At 45.3% G+C, this 17,560-nt stretch overlaps 1 protein-coding gene across 2 annotated transcripts; it reads right to left on the reverse strand.

Annotated features, from left to right (window-relative positions):
- Positions 1–3,698: 3,698 nt before the first annotated feature.
- On the reverse strand, positions 3,699–15,021 carry IDS (iduronate 2-sulfatase; the record flags this gene model as incomplete). Of its 2 annotated transcripts, none has more annotated exons than XM_079542118.1 (9): positions 3,699–4,198; positions 4,856–5,029; positions 6,525–6,651; positions 6,790–6,960; positions 7,327–7,527; positions 11,973–12,061; positions 12,827–13,004; positions 13,421–13,557; positions 14,901–15,021. In XM_079542118.1, the coding sequence occupies 9 exons, from the start codon at positions 15,019–15,021 to the stop codon at positions 3,699–3,701; spliced, it is 1,698 nt and encodes a 565-aa protein (XP_079398244.1). The 2 variants fall into 2 exon arrangements, with proteins under 2 accessions (XP_079398244.1, XP_079398243.1); XM_079542117.1 differs by having other exon boundaries at positions 13,421–13,583; positions 14,885–15,021.
- Between the last annotated feature and the right edge of the window lie 2,539 nt (positions 15,022–17,560).

Raw genomic sequence — 17,560 nt, forward strand, 5'->3', positions numbered from 1 at the left:
TGTGCCAAGTGCTTACAACAGCTACTCTAGGGTCCCCAGTGGAATCTCTCTATACACATACCGCAGGTAACAATTCCTGCTGATGCAGCATCATGCTGTTCTTCCAGCTGTTCTGGTGCCAGCCAGAGAAATAGGGTCAGCATTGGTATCTTATTTGTTTCCTGATGCTTGACTTGCATCCTCCTTCCCTCTAGAGAGAGCATTGTTCACAAAAGCACTTTATTTTTATTGCTCCTGTTAAGCTCTTTTGCTCTTCAGCAGAGGCTGCTCAGCCTAGCAAAACCCAGAGCGCAGGCTCTCCAGTGGAAGCAGTGTTTTGGTTTGAGAAACGTCTCCTGCCTTTGCTTCTGCTGCTGTCGTACTTCTCACAAAAAATTCCACAACAAATCCAACTCACACAATGCTTCTGAGAGCAGAGATCTTTCACTGTGTGCCTCACTCATGTCCTAAAAAAGCGTTAAGCCTCAAACAGCAGCAGGCAGAAGGAAATTGCTTGCTAGGTGGACTGCAGTCCTGCTCATTGACTTGTGCAATTATTCAAGAACGTCCTTGCTCTGAGCATGTGGATATGTGTCTTGATTCACTAGCTGTCAGAGACAATTCTGTTTCACGTCCCCTAAAAACATTACCAGATTTTGATTAAGGAAGGTCAAGGATGGCTTTTCCCTTCCAATATTGAGACTTCAGGGGAAAAAAAAAAAAAAAAAAGAAAAAAGAAAAAAAAGTACTCATCACCTTTTATCTCCACTTGAAAAATATCAAATTGCCTGAAATGACAGAAGCCATAGATAGCAGTACGTACAAGAACGTTGCTATGCAAATAGGTTCCCAAAACTACAGCATGTAGGTTAAATCCCCTAAGAAGTATTTTTACAGAAGAACAAAGCGATGCTCAGGCAGCATCTAAGACAATATCGATTTGCCAGAGCAATTTTAAATGTGTATTGTTACTGACCTAGCATATTGGAGACTTAAATTAATCCTTAATGCTTCAATACATTAAAAAAAAAAAAAAAAAGAAAAGAAAGAAAAAAAACAAAACCAAAAAAAAAACCCTCAACTTTCCAACTTTCCCAGTATTTGATTTGCCTTTGAAGGTAAGAATATCAAGAGACATAATCAGCTCTAGCTGCAGACTCCAAATCTTCGCCTGGCACCACTGTCAATAAAACACATCCTCAGCCAGTGTGAAATTGGTATAGCTACACTGGATCTGCTACATGCAGCTGCAGTATTTCACACCAACTGAGGATCGAAGTATACATGTATAAGTGAAGGAAGCATACGTTCTCATCTGGATTAATAATGCTGCAGAACACAGAGCATCTCAAGCTGAGTAAAACAAATGACAAGTTCATAAGAAATATATTCTTCTAATTGAGTTTAGGGCACTAAATAACTGCTGTCTTCTAACAGAGAATCAGATTCATGGAGAGTATCTCTACATTAATTAGGAGCAAGACTGTCACATGGATTTTAATGAAATAAAGTTATGTCTGTGGCTTCTCTGGGATATTGAAGTCAATTTATCTGAGGAAGACACATAACAGCTGGCTTTTTCTTTTTGTAGGAATTGGAAGAACAGTACACTGAAGAAGGTAAGCAGGAGTTAGCATTCAGAACAAGGTCTTATCTGCTAAGGCACAGATTTTGATAGTCTGAAAGCCTCAATCACCAAGATGGAATTATAGAAATCCAGCAGGCTGATAGAACAACAAGTCATACTGCCATCGTGCTAGAGCAGTGCTCATGGCAGTGAGCATGATGCATAGCCAGGACTTAGGTAATACAGAATGCAGCCAAAACATTTTTCAGCTACAAGCTCCCAATCATGCTGGCCTCAAATCATCTGGCCACACAGAAATCTACTTGCCAGCATCGTATTAGACAACTACTGCTTCCCGTCTTGTGCTGCTAAACGCAAGAGAACTTCAATCTAAATGAAAGGTTTTTAGCTGTCTTAGTCCAGTACAACACCAAGTCGGGAGGGAGTGTTGATCTGCCTGAGGGGAGAAAGGCACTACAGGGGGACCTGGACAGACTGGATCGATGGACCAAGGTAAACTGTATGAGTTTCAATATGGCCAAGTGTCGGGCCCTGCATTTTGGTCACAACAACCCCAGGCAACCCTACAGGCTTGGGGAGGAATGGCTGAAAAGCTGCCTGATGGAAAGGGACCTTGGTGTGCTGATGGGCAGTGGGCTGAAGATGAGCCAGCAGTGTGCCCAGGTGGCCAAGAAGGCCAATGGCAGCCTGGCTTGGATCAGGAATGCTGTGGTGAGCAGCACCAGGGAAGTCATCCTGCCCTGTACTCGGCACTGGTGAGGCCTCACCTCCAGTGCTGTTCAGTTTTGGGCACCTCAGTACAGAAAGGACATGGAGATGCTGGAGCAGGTCCAGAGAAGGGCAGCAAGGCTGGGGAAGAGCCTGGAGGATGTATCCTATGAGGAGAGACTGAAGGAACTGGGGCTGTTCAGTCTGGGGAAGAGGAGGCTGAGGGGAGAACTGATTGCTCTCCCTCAATATCTGAAAGGTGCTTACAGCAGAGCGGGGCTGGTCTCTTCTCACTGGTGACAGGATGAGGGGAAATGGCCTCAAGTTGTGCCACAGTAAGTTTAGATTGGAGATCAGGACAAAGTTCTTTACAGAAAGGGTTGTTAAGCACTGCAGTGGGCTGCCCAGGGAGGTGGTTGAGTCACCATCCCTGGATGCATTTAAAATCCATTTGGATGGGGTGCTCATGGACATGATTCAGCAGAGGGTTGTTAGAGTTAGGGTAGTGTGGTTAGGCCATAGTTGGACTTGATGATCTTTAAGGTCTTTTCCAACCTGAGTGATTCTATGATTCTAAATAAACTGCCAAACCCCACTTAGCATTTTAGAAAACAAATATCCAAGTACCTATCACTGAAGATAAGAAGTGACAGGACACGACAACTCACAAGCATGCCAAGCTGTTCAAAAAATAGACACCAGCAAGCTACAACAGCTAACGGTTTCCATCTGCTCTCACCTGTGGGACCTCACTGGACTGATCCTCACTAAAAACCACAGGAGAGTACTGTGGTGTTACATTAACCCCTCAATCTTGTTTAGCATTTTAGTAATGAAACCATTCACACACACTATGAAAATTCAGATCCTCTCCCATAGGTTAAGAAGGAGTATCTCCTTCTCAAAATAAAGCTTTAACATTTTTCAATAAAACACATAAGATTTCCCTTGAAGTTCTACTCAGTTGTACTCCGGGCTGATGACGGCAGACACCCCAGTTCCTCACTGGTACCAAATGTCCCCTTGATTACTCTAACTCAGGGTGAAGTGGATTGGATAGGACCTGTTCACTACTACATTGCATAGCCTTTCAAGTAGAAAAGTTCCTCTTTTTTCACATTCCACAGCAGCTGCAGCACAAGTGACCAATGTTTCTTCAGTCACTACTAAACTGAAGATCACAAAGTTGTTTCACAGTATGGGTCTGCATGTGATCTTCCCAAAAGTGTTTTAAAACAAGCATACAACACAACTGCAGAAGTAATTTCACTGACTAGTATAGTTTACTAGAGTTGTAACATGAGAAAAGCATTAGCTGGTGTTTTTTTTACAAATAGGATTTTAATTCAGTCCATGTGCTTTCTGCACAACAGAAGGGTGTCACAGCAAAAAAAGCAAGTGCTCCACACAAAGCTCCTGATGCCTAATGCTTCAGGAAGTCAACAATTTTTTTTAAAAGACGACCATGCAAGGTATTGTTATAGATGTTATTATCCTGGTTTGGGTCAGTCGCCATCATATACAACTCTCCTGCATGGACATCCTCAAAGTCAGCACTAAAGTTCTCAGGATTGAACCGAACCCACACAGTATATCTGTAGTCAACCGTACGCATGGAATAGCCCATGATTCTGATGTCTTTTAGCTTCGGCTTGTCAGAGTCCCACTGTGGAGTGTCTGCAGGCCGGGGATATTGGCTGAAAGCAACAGGTTCTTCACTGTAACACCTCTTAGTGTCATTACAAACATCCTCCTTCTGTACCGTCTGTTCAGAGGACTTAAAATACCGGACAATGCTTGCCCCCTCCGTGCACAGCGCAACACGAAATGAAGTCTGTGGGCACGCAGGAGGAACCTGCAGGCCAGCAAGTTCAGCAAGCGTTGAAAAGAGGGAGACAAGCTCCACCATTTTTTCGCTTCGTCCTGGAAGAAACACCAAAAAACATATTACTGAACATGATGACTTGACATTGGTGCATATTTGAAACTTACATAATTAAATTGGTATTTTATTGCAAGTGCTCTGTACTAGATTTGTGGAGTAACAATCAAGGTGTGGCAGTCTGCTCTGAGGATGCTAGGCTGTACGTATTTTAACAAGAAGAAATTTTTGCACTTACAGTTCTCAAATGTGCAAACTCTTCAAGACAACGATATTCATTACTTTGAGAAAAAAAATTCAGAAACACAAAGCAAATTCCAGTGTCAACTGTTTAACGTGTCTGCCTTTATCAAAACAGTTCCTAATGCCACAGTGCTACACAGAGAACTCTTAGTTATTACTGTTTCAAAGCAGCTGCCACTACAAAAGGGAGGCTGAGCATTGTTTCCACAGTATTCTTATGTAGTGCAGATGCCTAAATTACCTGCTGGATTAATGCAGGCATCTACTGCGAAGGTGCAGCTAACCATAGTAAAAGTCTGTGTCCAAACACGGAACATTCCCTTCATCAATTTGTTCCCTATTAGTACAGAAGCACGCTCAATAACACCGAGAAGCTGCTCATATTGGAAGCACCATTGTATCACCCCTTGTTTTTTAAATATATTCAGTGCAAACAAACAAAGCCAAAAATTTACCTTGCGGAACCAAGCCTAAAATATGGCTAAAGGGATCGAGGTAGGGGAAGACTCTCCCTCCTCGACTAGCAGAGGAAGTCGTCATTCCTGGTACATAAAACATCAGCGGCACTCGGGTAGCAACATCAAAATTGCTGTATTTTGCCCATTCACCATGCTCTCCCAGGGACCATCCTAGACGACAGAGTGTAATTCAGAGCACATACAGACTTGTAATCTAGAAGTCATTTCTTTTTCACTGTAAAGTGACTTTGGCAGTTGAGGCCATTAGTCTTACCAAGGTCATATTAAAATGCAAATAACCTATCTATGTTTAAACATAACAAGATTTTTCTAATACGAAAACTATTTCCACAGCCATGTAAATCTTGCAACTTGATATTCTCATATCAAGGAAACAATTACACCTGTCTCTATTTCCATTACCTTAGATTAGAATTAGGAAATCAGTATTAAAAGAGAATGAAAGAGGAGCTTGGGTTAGTCATCGCACCTGCAGGGATCTCCACACCGTGTCCACAAAGCACTAGTTTAGCTTTGTGCAGCTGTCAGCTCTCCAATACCAGTTATACTGCAACTGAATATCCCTTGGAGCCAATACTGCTATCTAAGCCACAGCAGGATGCTACCCTGAAGGAAGCAATAGAGGTAAAATCTCTTTAGCTTTCCTCATCCTCCTGGAAGACATACCAACATGACTTCCTTTCATGGCAGACTGATTGCTAACTTCACTATTTCCAAAATTTTTTGTCTCGCTTTGCTGCCATGGTATGGAAACACCACTTGTTTACAGTTAACCACAGCAAGAGAAGCAGGAAAAAAAAAAAGAAAGAAAAATAAAGAAATGAAAGAAGGAAATTCGGTCTACAGACTGAGTGGCAGATTGGCAAGTCAGGAGCTACATCTAGAGCTTCTTTTGTACATGAAGTGTTAATTCTATTACTCTGCAATTCACAAGGGCTTTTTTTACACAGACATGCTCACAAACCCAAAATAACCAAATTAACCAAACACGTGACTTTAAATTAATTAAATTGGCAATTAAGAGGACCACAGGAAGATTATCTTAATGAATGTTAGAATACTGAAGCAATTACAAGCTTGAGGTATTTTTCCCATAATCCAAAGACCCCAAATATGAGGGGGGAAAACAAATTGTTATCAGTTTAGACGCTGCTAGCAGCAATGACATACAAAAAAAAGAAAACAACCCAACATTTTAGTGGTTAATGAGAAACCTTGTTGCCCGCCATAGCAGATGCCCTTTACAAATTGCAAAGAGGGCAACGTGGTGGCAGTCCTTTAGCAGCAATCCTCCCAGCAGAAGTCACTCCCTGGGGCAGGAAGTGGGAATGTAGTAAGCTCAGCCCAGTGTTCTGGCAGACAGCCTCTTCACCCACTCGTCTTTATTACTCATAGCCAACCCTCAGCCTGATGAAAGACACAGAGGTGCCTGCAGAGGAACAGGGCCACAGTCACAGAACTCCGTGTCGGTCCATGAAGCAGGGACAGACCAGCCAGATATACAAGGTACAGCAGCTCTGCTATGCGTTATAAAAACACACGCCTAATTAATATTAATGTAATAAATATTAATAATTAATATTTATATGAGTTGCACAATTAAGAATTTAGTAGCAGTGAGCTGGAGGTAGATTGAGATGCTTACCATGATCAGCAGTAAAAACTACTATCGTGCTGCTTGAGAGTCCTACATCATCTAAAGCATTCAAGAGCAGGCCGACCTGCATATCCAGGTAAGAAACTGCTGCATAGTAGCTCTGACGAATCAGCCTCTGAAAATTAAGAAACAGGAGAAGGAATAGAAGAAGAAAAAAAAAAGCTGGATACCTCAGAACATCTAAAAGCAGCCTATTGCTCCCTTGCATTCGAATGAGTTATGGAAGTTTGACTTCACTGTATTGATGGCTTACCTGGAAGTCATCTGGAAGTGGTCCATAAGGGAAGGTAGCATTTAATGCTTTCACATCATCCCTCTGTCTGATATCCATCCAGGGGTTGTATGCCACAGGAGGCAGTTTCTCAGGCACCCAGGGATCTGGGGCTAACGTGATGTTTTCCAGCGGGTACAACTTCAGAAATTCCTTTGCAACACAAGCACACAAAGACTGTCCTCACCTCTAAGGTCTACTGTAAAATTGCATTGCAAACCATTAACCATTTCTCCTTGCATGACCCTTTCTTAATGTTCTTGCAGTTAGTTTATAAGACTTCACCCACCTCCAAGTATAAGGAGGTTATACTGCTATGTTAATTAATTCCGAAAAAACTGGTCACAACTCTCTCATTAAACATCCTGAAATTCAACACAGCTGCTAAAATTACATGGAGTAAAGGCTGTTTTTCAGTTTTTTTTCTCAGAAACAATAATAACAAAGCACCTGTGAAACAGTTTCAATAAGAAAAACACTTTTCTAAGTTCCTTTCACCACAGGCTTTAGGTTCCTCACCTGTGGATACCTCAAAGGGATATGTGGCTTATGGTAGCCAACAGCCAGGAAGAATTTTTGCTTCCTGGTTTTCATAACGTTCAGTAAGCGTATGGCCTCTTCAGTGGTTTGAATATCAGGCAGAGTACCACCGGGCATTTCTGTCACATCTACTGGGCACACCAAGTTAGCATAAAGTCTTCCATCTTTTCCCTTGCAGGTCTTTAAAAAAAAAAAGAAAAAAAAAGAAAAAAAAAAAAAGTTATGTAATTTAATTTCTGTAGAAGCACAGAAATAATCTTCAGTTCTGTAATTATCAAATAAATTCATTTCTCAACCCTTTCACCAATAAATGGTCTGCAGATCATACACAGAAATGAATTTCTCAACTTCTATGAACGCTGAAAGCACCAACCAGCTTGATGACTGAGGCAGAAAGTTTCAGGGGCTGATGAACGCACAAAACATACAATTGTCATGTCTAAAGAAAAGCAGAATCTTTTCTAAAGCTGGCCAAAAGATGAAAAGTAGCTACACAAAAAATACACAGCTTCTATAACGAATAGAGACTCTGACCTATTAAGAAGCAGGGTTCTTTTGGTTACGCTATACACATGCATTTTGTGATTGCTCTGATCCCATAGAAAGCTGCCTGAAAGCTATTACTGAGTCATTAATTTCTGAGCAAGTGCCAGCCATTTATGGTCAGCAAGGAAAGATAGATTCGCACAAATGGCTGCCAAGAAAAGGCGCCCTCAGCAGGCAGCTTGGGAGAGCTGTTAAATGAACATAAAGAGAACATAAATGAACACATTTATCACAGAATCACAGAACTGTAGGGGTTGGAAGGGACCTCCAGAGATCATCGAGTCCAACCCCCCAGCCAAAGCAGGTTCCCTACACCATGTAGCACAGGTAGGCATCCAGGCAGGTCTTGAACATCTCCAGAGAAGGAGACTCCACCATCTCCCTGGGCAGCCTGTTCCAGTGCTCCGTCACCCTCACTGTAAAGAAGTTCTTGCGCATGTTTGTGCGGAACTTCCTATGCTCCAGTTTCTGGCCATTTCCCCTTGTCCTGTCTCCACTCACCACTGAAAAGAGTCCGGCCTCGCCATTCTGCCCCCCACACCTTAGATATTTATAGACCTGGATCAGGTCCCCTCTCAGTCTCCTTTTCTCAAGGCTGAACAGACCCAGTTCACTCAGCCTTTCCTCATAGGGGAGATGCTCCAGGCCCTTCACCATCTTCGTGGCCCTCCGCTGGACTCTTTCCAAGAGATCCCTGTCTTTTTTGTACTGGGGAGCCCAGAACTGGACGCAGTGCTCCAGATGAGGTCTTACCAGGGCAGAGTAGAGGGGGAGGATCACCTCCTTCGACCTGCTGGCCACGCTCTTTTTAATGCACCCCAGGATGCCATTGGCCTTTTTGGCCACAAGGGCACACTGCTGGCTCATGGCCAACCTGTCGTCCACCAGGACACCCAGGTCCCTTTCCGCAGAGCTCCCCTCCAGCAGCTCATCCCCCAACCTGTACTGGTGCATGGAATTATTCCTCCCCAGATGCAAGACTCTACACTTGCTTTTGTTAAACCTCATCTGGTTTTTTTCTGCCCAGCTCTCCAGCCTATCCAGGTCTTGCTGAATGGCAACACAGCCTTCAGGCGTGTCAGCCAATCCTCCCAACTTCGTATCATCGGCAAACTTGCTGAGGGTGGCCATTATCCCCTCATCAAGGTCATTGATGAAGATGTTGAACAAGACCGGACCCAGCACAGACCCCTGAGGAACACCGCTGGTTACAGGCCTCCAACCGGACTCTGCACCACCAACAATGACCCTCTGTGCTCTGCCAGTCAGCCAGTTCTCAACCCACCTCACTGTCCACTCATCTATCCCACACTTCCTCAGCTTTGTTATAAGGACGTCATGGGGGACAGTATCAAATGCCTTGCTGAAATCAAGGTAGACTACATCCACTGCTCTCCCCCTATCCACCCAGCCAGAGACAACATCATAGAAGGCTACCAGGTTGGTCAAGCACGACCTCCCCCTTGTGAACCCGTGCTGACTACTCCTGATAACCTCCTCTTCTTCCAGTTGTCTGGAGATGACATCCAGTACAAGCTGTTCCATCACCTTTCCAGGGACAGAGATGAGGCTGACTGGCCTACAATTGCCTGGGTCTTCCTTCTTGCCTTTTTTGAAGACCGGGGTGACGTTGGCTATCTTCCAGTCTTCAGGCACCTTCCCCGTCTTCCAAGACTTCTCAAAGATGACCGAAAGCGGTTCAGCAATCACCTCTGCCAGCTCCTTCAGCACCCGTGGATGAATCCCATCGGGTCCCATGGATTTCTGAACATTGATGTTGCCTAGGCGCTCCCGGACCACCTCTTCCCTGACAGAAGGGGGGTCTTCCATTCCCCAGATCCTCTCACTAATCTCCAGGGTCTCAGATTCCCGAGGGGGAGCTTTTTCACTGAAGACAGAAGCAAAGAAGGCATTCAGTATCTCCGCCTTCTCAGCATCCCCCGTTACCAGAACACCCCCGTCACTTAGCAGGGGAGCCACATTCTCCCTAGTCTTCCTTTTACTGTTAATGTACTTGAAAAAACCTTTTTTATTATCCTTTATCCCCTTTGCCAGATTTAATTCCAGGCGGGCTTTAGCCTTCCTTGTCGCATCCCTGCAGACCCTGACAACATTCCTGTATTCTTCCCAAGTAGTCAGACCCTTTTTCCACATTTCATTTGCCTTCTTCTTTCCTTTGAGTTTGTGCACGAGCTCCTTGCTCATCCACACAGGTCTCCTGCCACCCTTTCCCGATTTCTTCCTCACAGGGACGCACTGATCCTGAGCTTGGAAGAAGAGCTGCTTAAATGCTGACCAGCTCTCACAGGCCCCCTTGCCTTCCAACACCCTAGCCCATGAGACAGCTCCAAGTAGGCCCCGAAAGAGATCGAAGTTGGCTCTCCTAAAGTCCAAGATAGCAATCCTACTTTTTGCTTTACTTCTTCCACTCAGGATCTTGAACTCCACCATCTCGTGGTCACTACAACCCAAGCTGCCCCCGACCTTTACTTCCCTGACAAGCCCTTCTCTATTAGTGAGAATAAGGTCCAGCAGTACCCCTCTCCTCGTCGATTCCTCAACCACCTGCATCAGAAAGTTGTCTTCAACACATTGCAGGAACCGTCTGGACCGCGCATGCCTGGCCACATTGCTTTTCCAGCAAATATCTGGATGATTGAAGTCCCCCATAAGCACCAGCGCCTGGGATCGTGACGCTGCTTCCAACTGTTTGTGGAAGGCCTCATCAACCTCCTCCTCCTGATCAGGGGGCCTGTAGCACACACCCACAACGGTGTCAGCCATACCAGCCCGCCCCTTGATTCTTACCCACAAGCTCTCCACTGCTACACCACTCTCCCCCAGGTGGAGTTCAATACATTCAAGCTGCTCTCTTACATAAAGAGCAACTCCACCACCCCGCCTTGCCGGCCCGTCTTTCCTAAAAAGCACATAGCCCTCCATGACAACATTCCAGTCATGCGAGCTGTCCCACCACGTCTCAGTGATCGCAATGAGATCATAGCCATGTGACCGCACGCAGATCTCTAACTCTTCCTGTTTATTTCCCATACTGCGCGCATTAGTGTATAGACACTTCAGGGAGGCAGCATTCCCCTGCCACACTCCATCCCTTCGAACTCCACCCTCGTCACCCATCAAATTCACTTTTGAGCCTTGAACTACCTGAACCTCAGCAGTACTCATTTTGTCCCCTTCCCCCTTCTTACCTAGTTTAAAGATCTTTCAATGAGGCCTGCCAGCTCCTGGGCTAGGATCCTTTTACCCCTTGTAGACAGTTGAGCTCCATCTGCAGCCGTCATGCCAGGAGCCGAGTAAATTGATTTATGTAAAAATTGATTTATGAATTTTATAAAAATTGATTGATTTATGTAAAAATTGATTAAGTAAATTGATTCATTTATGTCGTGGATACAAATGCTGTTGTTAGAATCAGTATTTTTCAGCTGTAAATGCAAGAACAAAGTATCACCAAGGCTGCCTGTACCCTCACGGCTGGATCTCCTAGCTCTGACATTTACAGACTCAGCACACAGCGTTATCCCAGTATGTGCACAAGTGTAAAATGGATTCTTGTAGGCCACGTGTAAGAGTAACAAACACTCTAGAAAATCAAATCAAAATTTCAGATTACTTAAAGCTTATTTCAGTTATGAGTTCCCCTCTCTGGCTCAGCTCTGTATCTGTGATATAAAGTCACCAATCCTATGACAATGTTTTGTAACTGAATACAGTAAGGCTAGCATGAAAGCTGATAACTTTTCAGATAAAGAATTTCATGACCTAGACGCATGGTTAAGATCACTTTATCTTGAATTAATCTTTATATCTCAGTAACATTACCAAATTCTAATTTCTAGATACTTCAATTCAGAACGGGCTCATGAATTAACATGACACAACTTACCATGCAGTACAGACCTCCCTTGGAAGTTTTAGCAGCAGCATCAAACTGGAGTACTTATTTCCTTGTCCAATGTTACAGTCTCAAAAGCCAGACCACAGGCTTATGTTAGACACAAAGAACTTTGTTATACCTGAAAACCATTCTTTGTTAGCATCCCACAAACCACTTTTACCTTATCATTTTCATATTTTTCAGTAGAAGGATGAAAGGGTGGAATGGACCAGCTGTATGGATAGTCATCGCTGTAGTTGGATGAAATTCCTGACAAAAGCAAAGACATAAAAGTGTTCTAGCAATTCACTGAATCAGGAAGCTCCAATGCAAACGTGAGTTCTTTTCAAAATATATGTATATTTGTAATTCCACAATCTAAACGTAGGCCATCTTCCCTGAAATACACCTGTTACTGAGGAAAGACACTTCAGCTTTTCAAAGAACCTAACTTTAGGAGCAGAAGAAACAGAACTAATAATATATACATTCCTAATCAGATTTTTCATCAACTGAACATCTGTATATCCACGTAAGTTAAGCTCTGGGGTAAAGATTTACCAGAAAGAGAATCACCTAAGTATTATACTATTTTTCATCTCAGTGGTGTCAGGTGTCAAAGAACCAAATTTCCTATTTAACCAGTAACATCAGCCATATGGTCTATATCTCCTGATCCAGACAGCCTATTGCGTAACATGAAATGTGTGTATGCAAAACTGGGACAATGAGGCTGTTCACCTTTAGTAGACACCTAATTTCAAGACACGTTTTGAAAATGGCACACATTTGTTCCCATAACCCCTAGACAGCACATGAAAACATGTATTAGATAGTAGTCATCTAATAAATCTTGAGGCATTAGAGATGAGCACAAGATTGCCTTAAATGATAATCTTTAACCATTGCACAATCTGCCCCACGATAACGATTTAAATTGTCCATATAGATAAAAATCATGTCATTCATACACACACATTCTCAAAACAGACCTCATATACAGGCATGTTATGCAGACAACAATTCAAACCTCACCAGGATGAAAAACTTTCCCCACAGACATGGTCACGTAGCCATTCTCTTTGAAATACTGGGGCATTGTGGAATAGTTTCCTGAATGCACTCTCCAGTAGGAGTAGAAGTCATACAGCCGGGTAGTGTCAGGTCTGCGTCCAGTAAGGAAGGACACTCTACTTGGAGCACACACAGCTTGCTGAGGACAGAGCCAGGCAAAAGGAAAATCAGTTCTGAACATGAAACAAAGCACACCTAGCAACTGCAACCTACCAACTTCAGCATGGCTGGACAAAATATCCACGGGCTCAGAACTGCAGTGAAAGTGATATACTTCAAGCTGGGCTGAACAGCATCTTTATTGCGAACCCAAATTCCCAACTGGAAAACTTTATCAAGACATACATTTACCTACTTATCATTATTCTTTGATAACCAATTCCTCTACACTAAAGTTCATACATTACATTTCAGCATAACCATTCTTTTCTAATACAATTATTTAAGTAGTTAAGTAATGAAATACTTTTTTTTTTCCAAAGATCTGCCTAAAACCTACTGTTATAATACCAGCATGTATTTTGCAGAGAGAAAACATTTTCATTTTTATCTCACCTGTGCATATGCATTGCTGAACACAATACTGTGAGAAGCAAGTTGATCAATGTTTGGAGATTTCACAAGGTTATCTCCATAACAACCCAAAACAGGACGCAGGTCATCCACAACTATAAACAGGACATTCATGCCATCTAAGAGGAAACAAAATAAGGATACGCTAACTTGAGCTTCAGCAAGTGAAAGCTATTTTACAGACTTCATGCAGCCCAGAAATGTTCTGGAAAATTTAACCTGGAAAAATACTTAAGAGAAATAAAATAAGTCAGCAAGGACATCTAATATCTTTATAGGGAAATGTAAATACTGGGATTCAATCCCTCAACCAACACAGACAAATTCAAAGGTTTTTATTCGGCCTAGGCAGAACAACTTCCCTTCCCTTTCACTTCCCTTTTTCACAGAATCATAGAATGAGCAAAGTTGGAAAAGACCAGTAAGATCATTTTGTCCAATCATCAACCCATCCCTACCATGTCCCTCAGTGCCACATCTCCACAGCTCTTTAACACCTTGATGGACAGTGACTCCACCAACTGGGCAGCCTCTCTACTCTTTCTAACAATAAATCTTTCCTAACATCCAGCCTGAACCTCCCCTGGTGCAACTCCAAACCATCACCTCCAGTCCTATCGCTGTTACTTGGGAGCAGAGGCCGACTGCCACCTCACCACAGCCTCCATTCGGGGAGCTGTGCTTTAAGATCTCCCCTGAGCCTCCTCTGCTCCAGACTAACCCATCCCAGCTCCCTCAGCCGCTCCCCGTCACACTTGTGCTCCAGAGCCCTCACAGCTCCGCTGCCCATCCTCGGGACACTCTCCAGTGCCTCCACGTCTGTACTGCAGTGATGGGCCCAACACAGCACCGAGCTGTGACCTCACCAGTGCACAAAACGATGATCACCTCCTGCTTCTGCTGCCTGCACTAGTGCTGACAGAAGCCAGGATGCCATCGTTGGCTTTCTTGCCCTCCTTGTTTCCCTCCACAGCATTTTCTTCAGCTACCTCCAATTCTGTACAGAAAAACAAAAAACAAAACAAAAAAAAAAAAAAAAAAAAAAAAACAACACCAAACCTGCAGTCTTTTGGTTCTATCTCCTCTTGAACTTTACAAGCTAGGGCCAAAGGAGGATTACTAAGCCGCATAATCCTGCTCCAGAGTAAAATAAAGCGACAAGCTATCTAATATGATGCGTACGTTATTAAACACTCTCTGAAGGCAGCACGCTGTACTACAGCTCCAACACAACAGAAACCACCGGCATTCAGCAGCCCTCAGAGCCCCGCAGGAGCCCGGGCGGGAAGGAGCCCAGGCTGCAGCACGGCGTCCGCGCCCAGAGCTCGGCTCTCCACGCAGCGGCCCGGCGGGAGCCGCGCCCTCGCAAGGCGCCTTAACCCTGGCCCCGGGAAGCCCGGCCCGATTCGGCCCTCCCTTTCTGCTGCGGGGAAGGACGAGAGCCACCCGGGCCCCGCCGCACCTCCGGGCCCCGCCGTCTTGCGAGTGCGGAGCCTGGGGACCGCCGCTGCCACGGAGGAGAGCGCGAAGCCCGCGCTCGGGGCCGCCAGCAAACAGAGGAAGAGTCGGGCGGCGGCCGCCATGTCGCAGTGCCGCGGGGCGGGGACGGGAGCGGGCAGACCCGGCGGGGCTCTGAGCCCTGGGTCACTCGCCGCGCCGCTCTCCCGCATGGTGGCGCCGTAGCCACACGCAGAGCTGCGCTGCGTCGGGCGCGGCCCGGCCGCGGTTGTCCGCGGGAGCACTCGGCGCAGTGGGCGGCCGGGAGGGAGTGCGGGGAGAGCGGCAGGTCGGCTCTGCGGTACGGCTGAGGTGGCGTTACGGTCTGTCAGGGGCAACGCTGCAGAGTGAGGGCGCGGGTTTGTGTTCTTAGCACTGTTTAGTCCTACCGGGAGTCTCTAGGCACTTACTGCAACGCTACTCCTCGTTAAGGGAATGGTACCCGGGTAACTGTGTCTTCCCCATGCAGATCACAGCGTTGAGGATTGAGGAAGTCAGGTGCGTTACACTTCATATTTAGAGAAGTTGTCTCTGAGTTTAGCTCTCATCCCATTTGTTAATCAGATCTGCTGCTAGTTAATGCTCATTTTCTTTAAACATGTATTTGTGTGTCCAGAACTATTATGAGATCCAAGGGCTGAGTTGATGCAGTCCATTGGGATGTTCTGTACAGCAGGCAGCATGCGCTGGGCGCTGGCAGTGCCAGGGCTGAGATGTGCCCATTGCTGGCTTCAGTGGACAGGAAACCCGCATGTTGTTTCCCCTCTGCAGTATTAAAATATCCAGGAAGAACATACTCCATAAAAAGCTCTGAAAATTCTGCATGCTTTATGTTTTGAATAGTGGAAGAGGGAAGGGATTTATTGCTGGTATTCCTGAAGGACATAAACTTGAAGTTAACCGTACAAATGCTTCCCATTTGTAACTGTAAGGTTATCAAAGAGCAATATGGCAACTTGGAAAAGAATCATAGAAACACAGAATTGCCTGGGTTGAACAGGACCTCAAAGATCCTCTCATTTCAACACCCCTGCCACAGGCAAGGTCGCCAACCACCAGCCCAGGCTGCCCAGAGCCACATCCACCCTGGCCTTGAATGCCTCCAGGGATGGGGCATCCACAGCCTCCTTGGGCAACCTGTTCCAGTGCCTCACCACCCTGTGTGAAAAACTTCCTCCTCATATCCAACCTAAACCTCCTGTCTCAGTTTAAAACCATTCCCCTTGTACTATCACTATTCACCTTTGCAAACAGCCATTCCCCCTCCTTTTTCTACGCTCCCCTCAAGTACTGGAAGGCCACAATGAGGTCTCCCTGCAGCCTTCTCTTCTCCAAGCTAAACAAGCCCAGTTCCCTCAACCTTTCCTCACAGCAGAGCTGCTCCAGCCCTCTGCTCATCTCAGTGCCCCTCTGGACCCGCTTCAAGAGCTCCACGTCCTTCCTGTGCTGGGGGCCCCAGGCCTGGACGCAGTGCTGCAGATGGGGCCTCTCAAGAGCTGAGTAGAGGGGGACGATCACCTCTCTCCCCCTGCTGGCCACCCCTTTTTTAATGCATCCCAGAACACAGCTGGCCTTCCAGGCTGCAGGCGCACACAGCTGGCTCATGTCTGGCTTCTCATCCACTAGGACCCCCAAGTCCTCCGCAGGGCTGCTCTCAAGGAGATCTTCTCCCAGTTTTTATAAATCACTGGGTTTGCCCCGACCCAAGTGCAGCACCCTGTTGAATTTCCTTCAACCCTTGTTGAACCTCATTAGGTTTTCATGGGCCCACTTCTCTAGTCTGTCAAGGTCTCTCTGGATGGCTTCCCTTCCTTCCAATGTATCAACTGCACCACTCAGCTTGGTGTCCTTTGCAGACTTGCTGAGGGTGCACTCAGTGCCATCGTCAGTGTCGTTGATGAAGATGTTGAAGAGCGACAACATGGTCCCAAGACTGACCCCTGAGGGACGCTGCTTGTGATCGGCCACTACTCTGACACAGAACCATTGATCACAACCCTTTGGCTGCATCAAGCCAACCAAAGGAATTACAGAAGAGTTAAAAGACCATAGTTATATGTTCTTAAACACTTAGCAAGTAGGTGAAGTGACTAAATATAAAAAATACGAATACGAAAAGCACACCAAGTTTTCACTCAGTGGCATGCAAATACTGCGGTCTGGTGATGCTAACCAAGATGGCACATGTTGTTTTTCTTTCTTTTTTCAGTCAAGTGCTCCTTTGACTACAAACAGCAGATCAGCAGTGAAACAGAATGGCAAATATCTATGCATCTATGATCAGACTATCAAAAATAAAACTAGAGGAAAAGTCTCTACTACAGAAAACATGCAGATTTTTTTACAGAAAAATGCAAAGCAAATGGATATAAGGAAAAAGCCTTTTACACTAAGGGTGGTGAGGCACTGGCACAGGTTGCCCAGAGAGGCAGTAGTGCTCCATCCACGGAGACACCAAAGGTCAGGCTGGGCAGGCTATGAGCACCTGATGGAGCAGTAGATGTACCTGATCAGTGGAGGGGAGTTGTACCGGATGGCCTTTAAAAGTCCCTTCCAACTCTAAGGAATCAATGATTCTACAATTCAAACAAAGTAATCTCCAATAGAAGAAAGATGCAGAGCCCT

The sequence above is a fragment of the Tetrao urogallus genome (genome assembly GCF_951394365.1).
Source record: "Tetrao urogallus genome assembly, chromosome: 13".
Classification (NCBI taxonomy): domain Eukaryota; kingdom Metazoa; phylum Chordata; class Aves; order Galliformes; family Phasianidae; genus Tetrao; species Tetrao urogallus.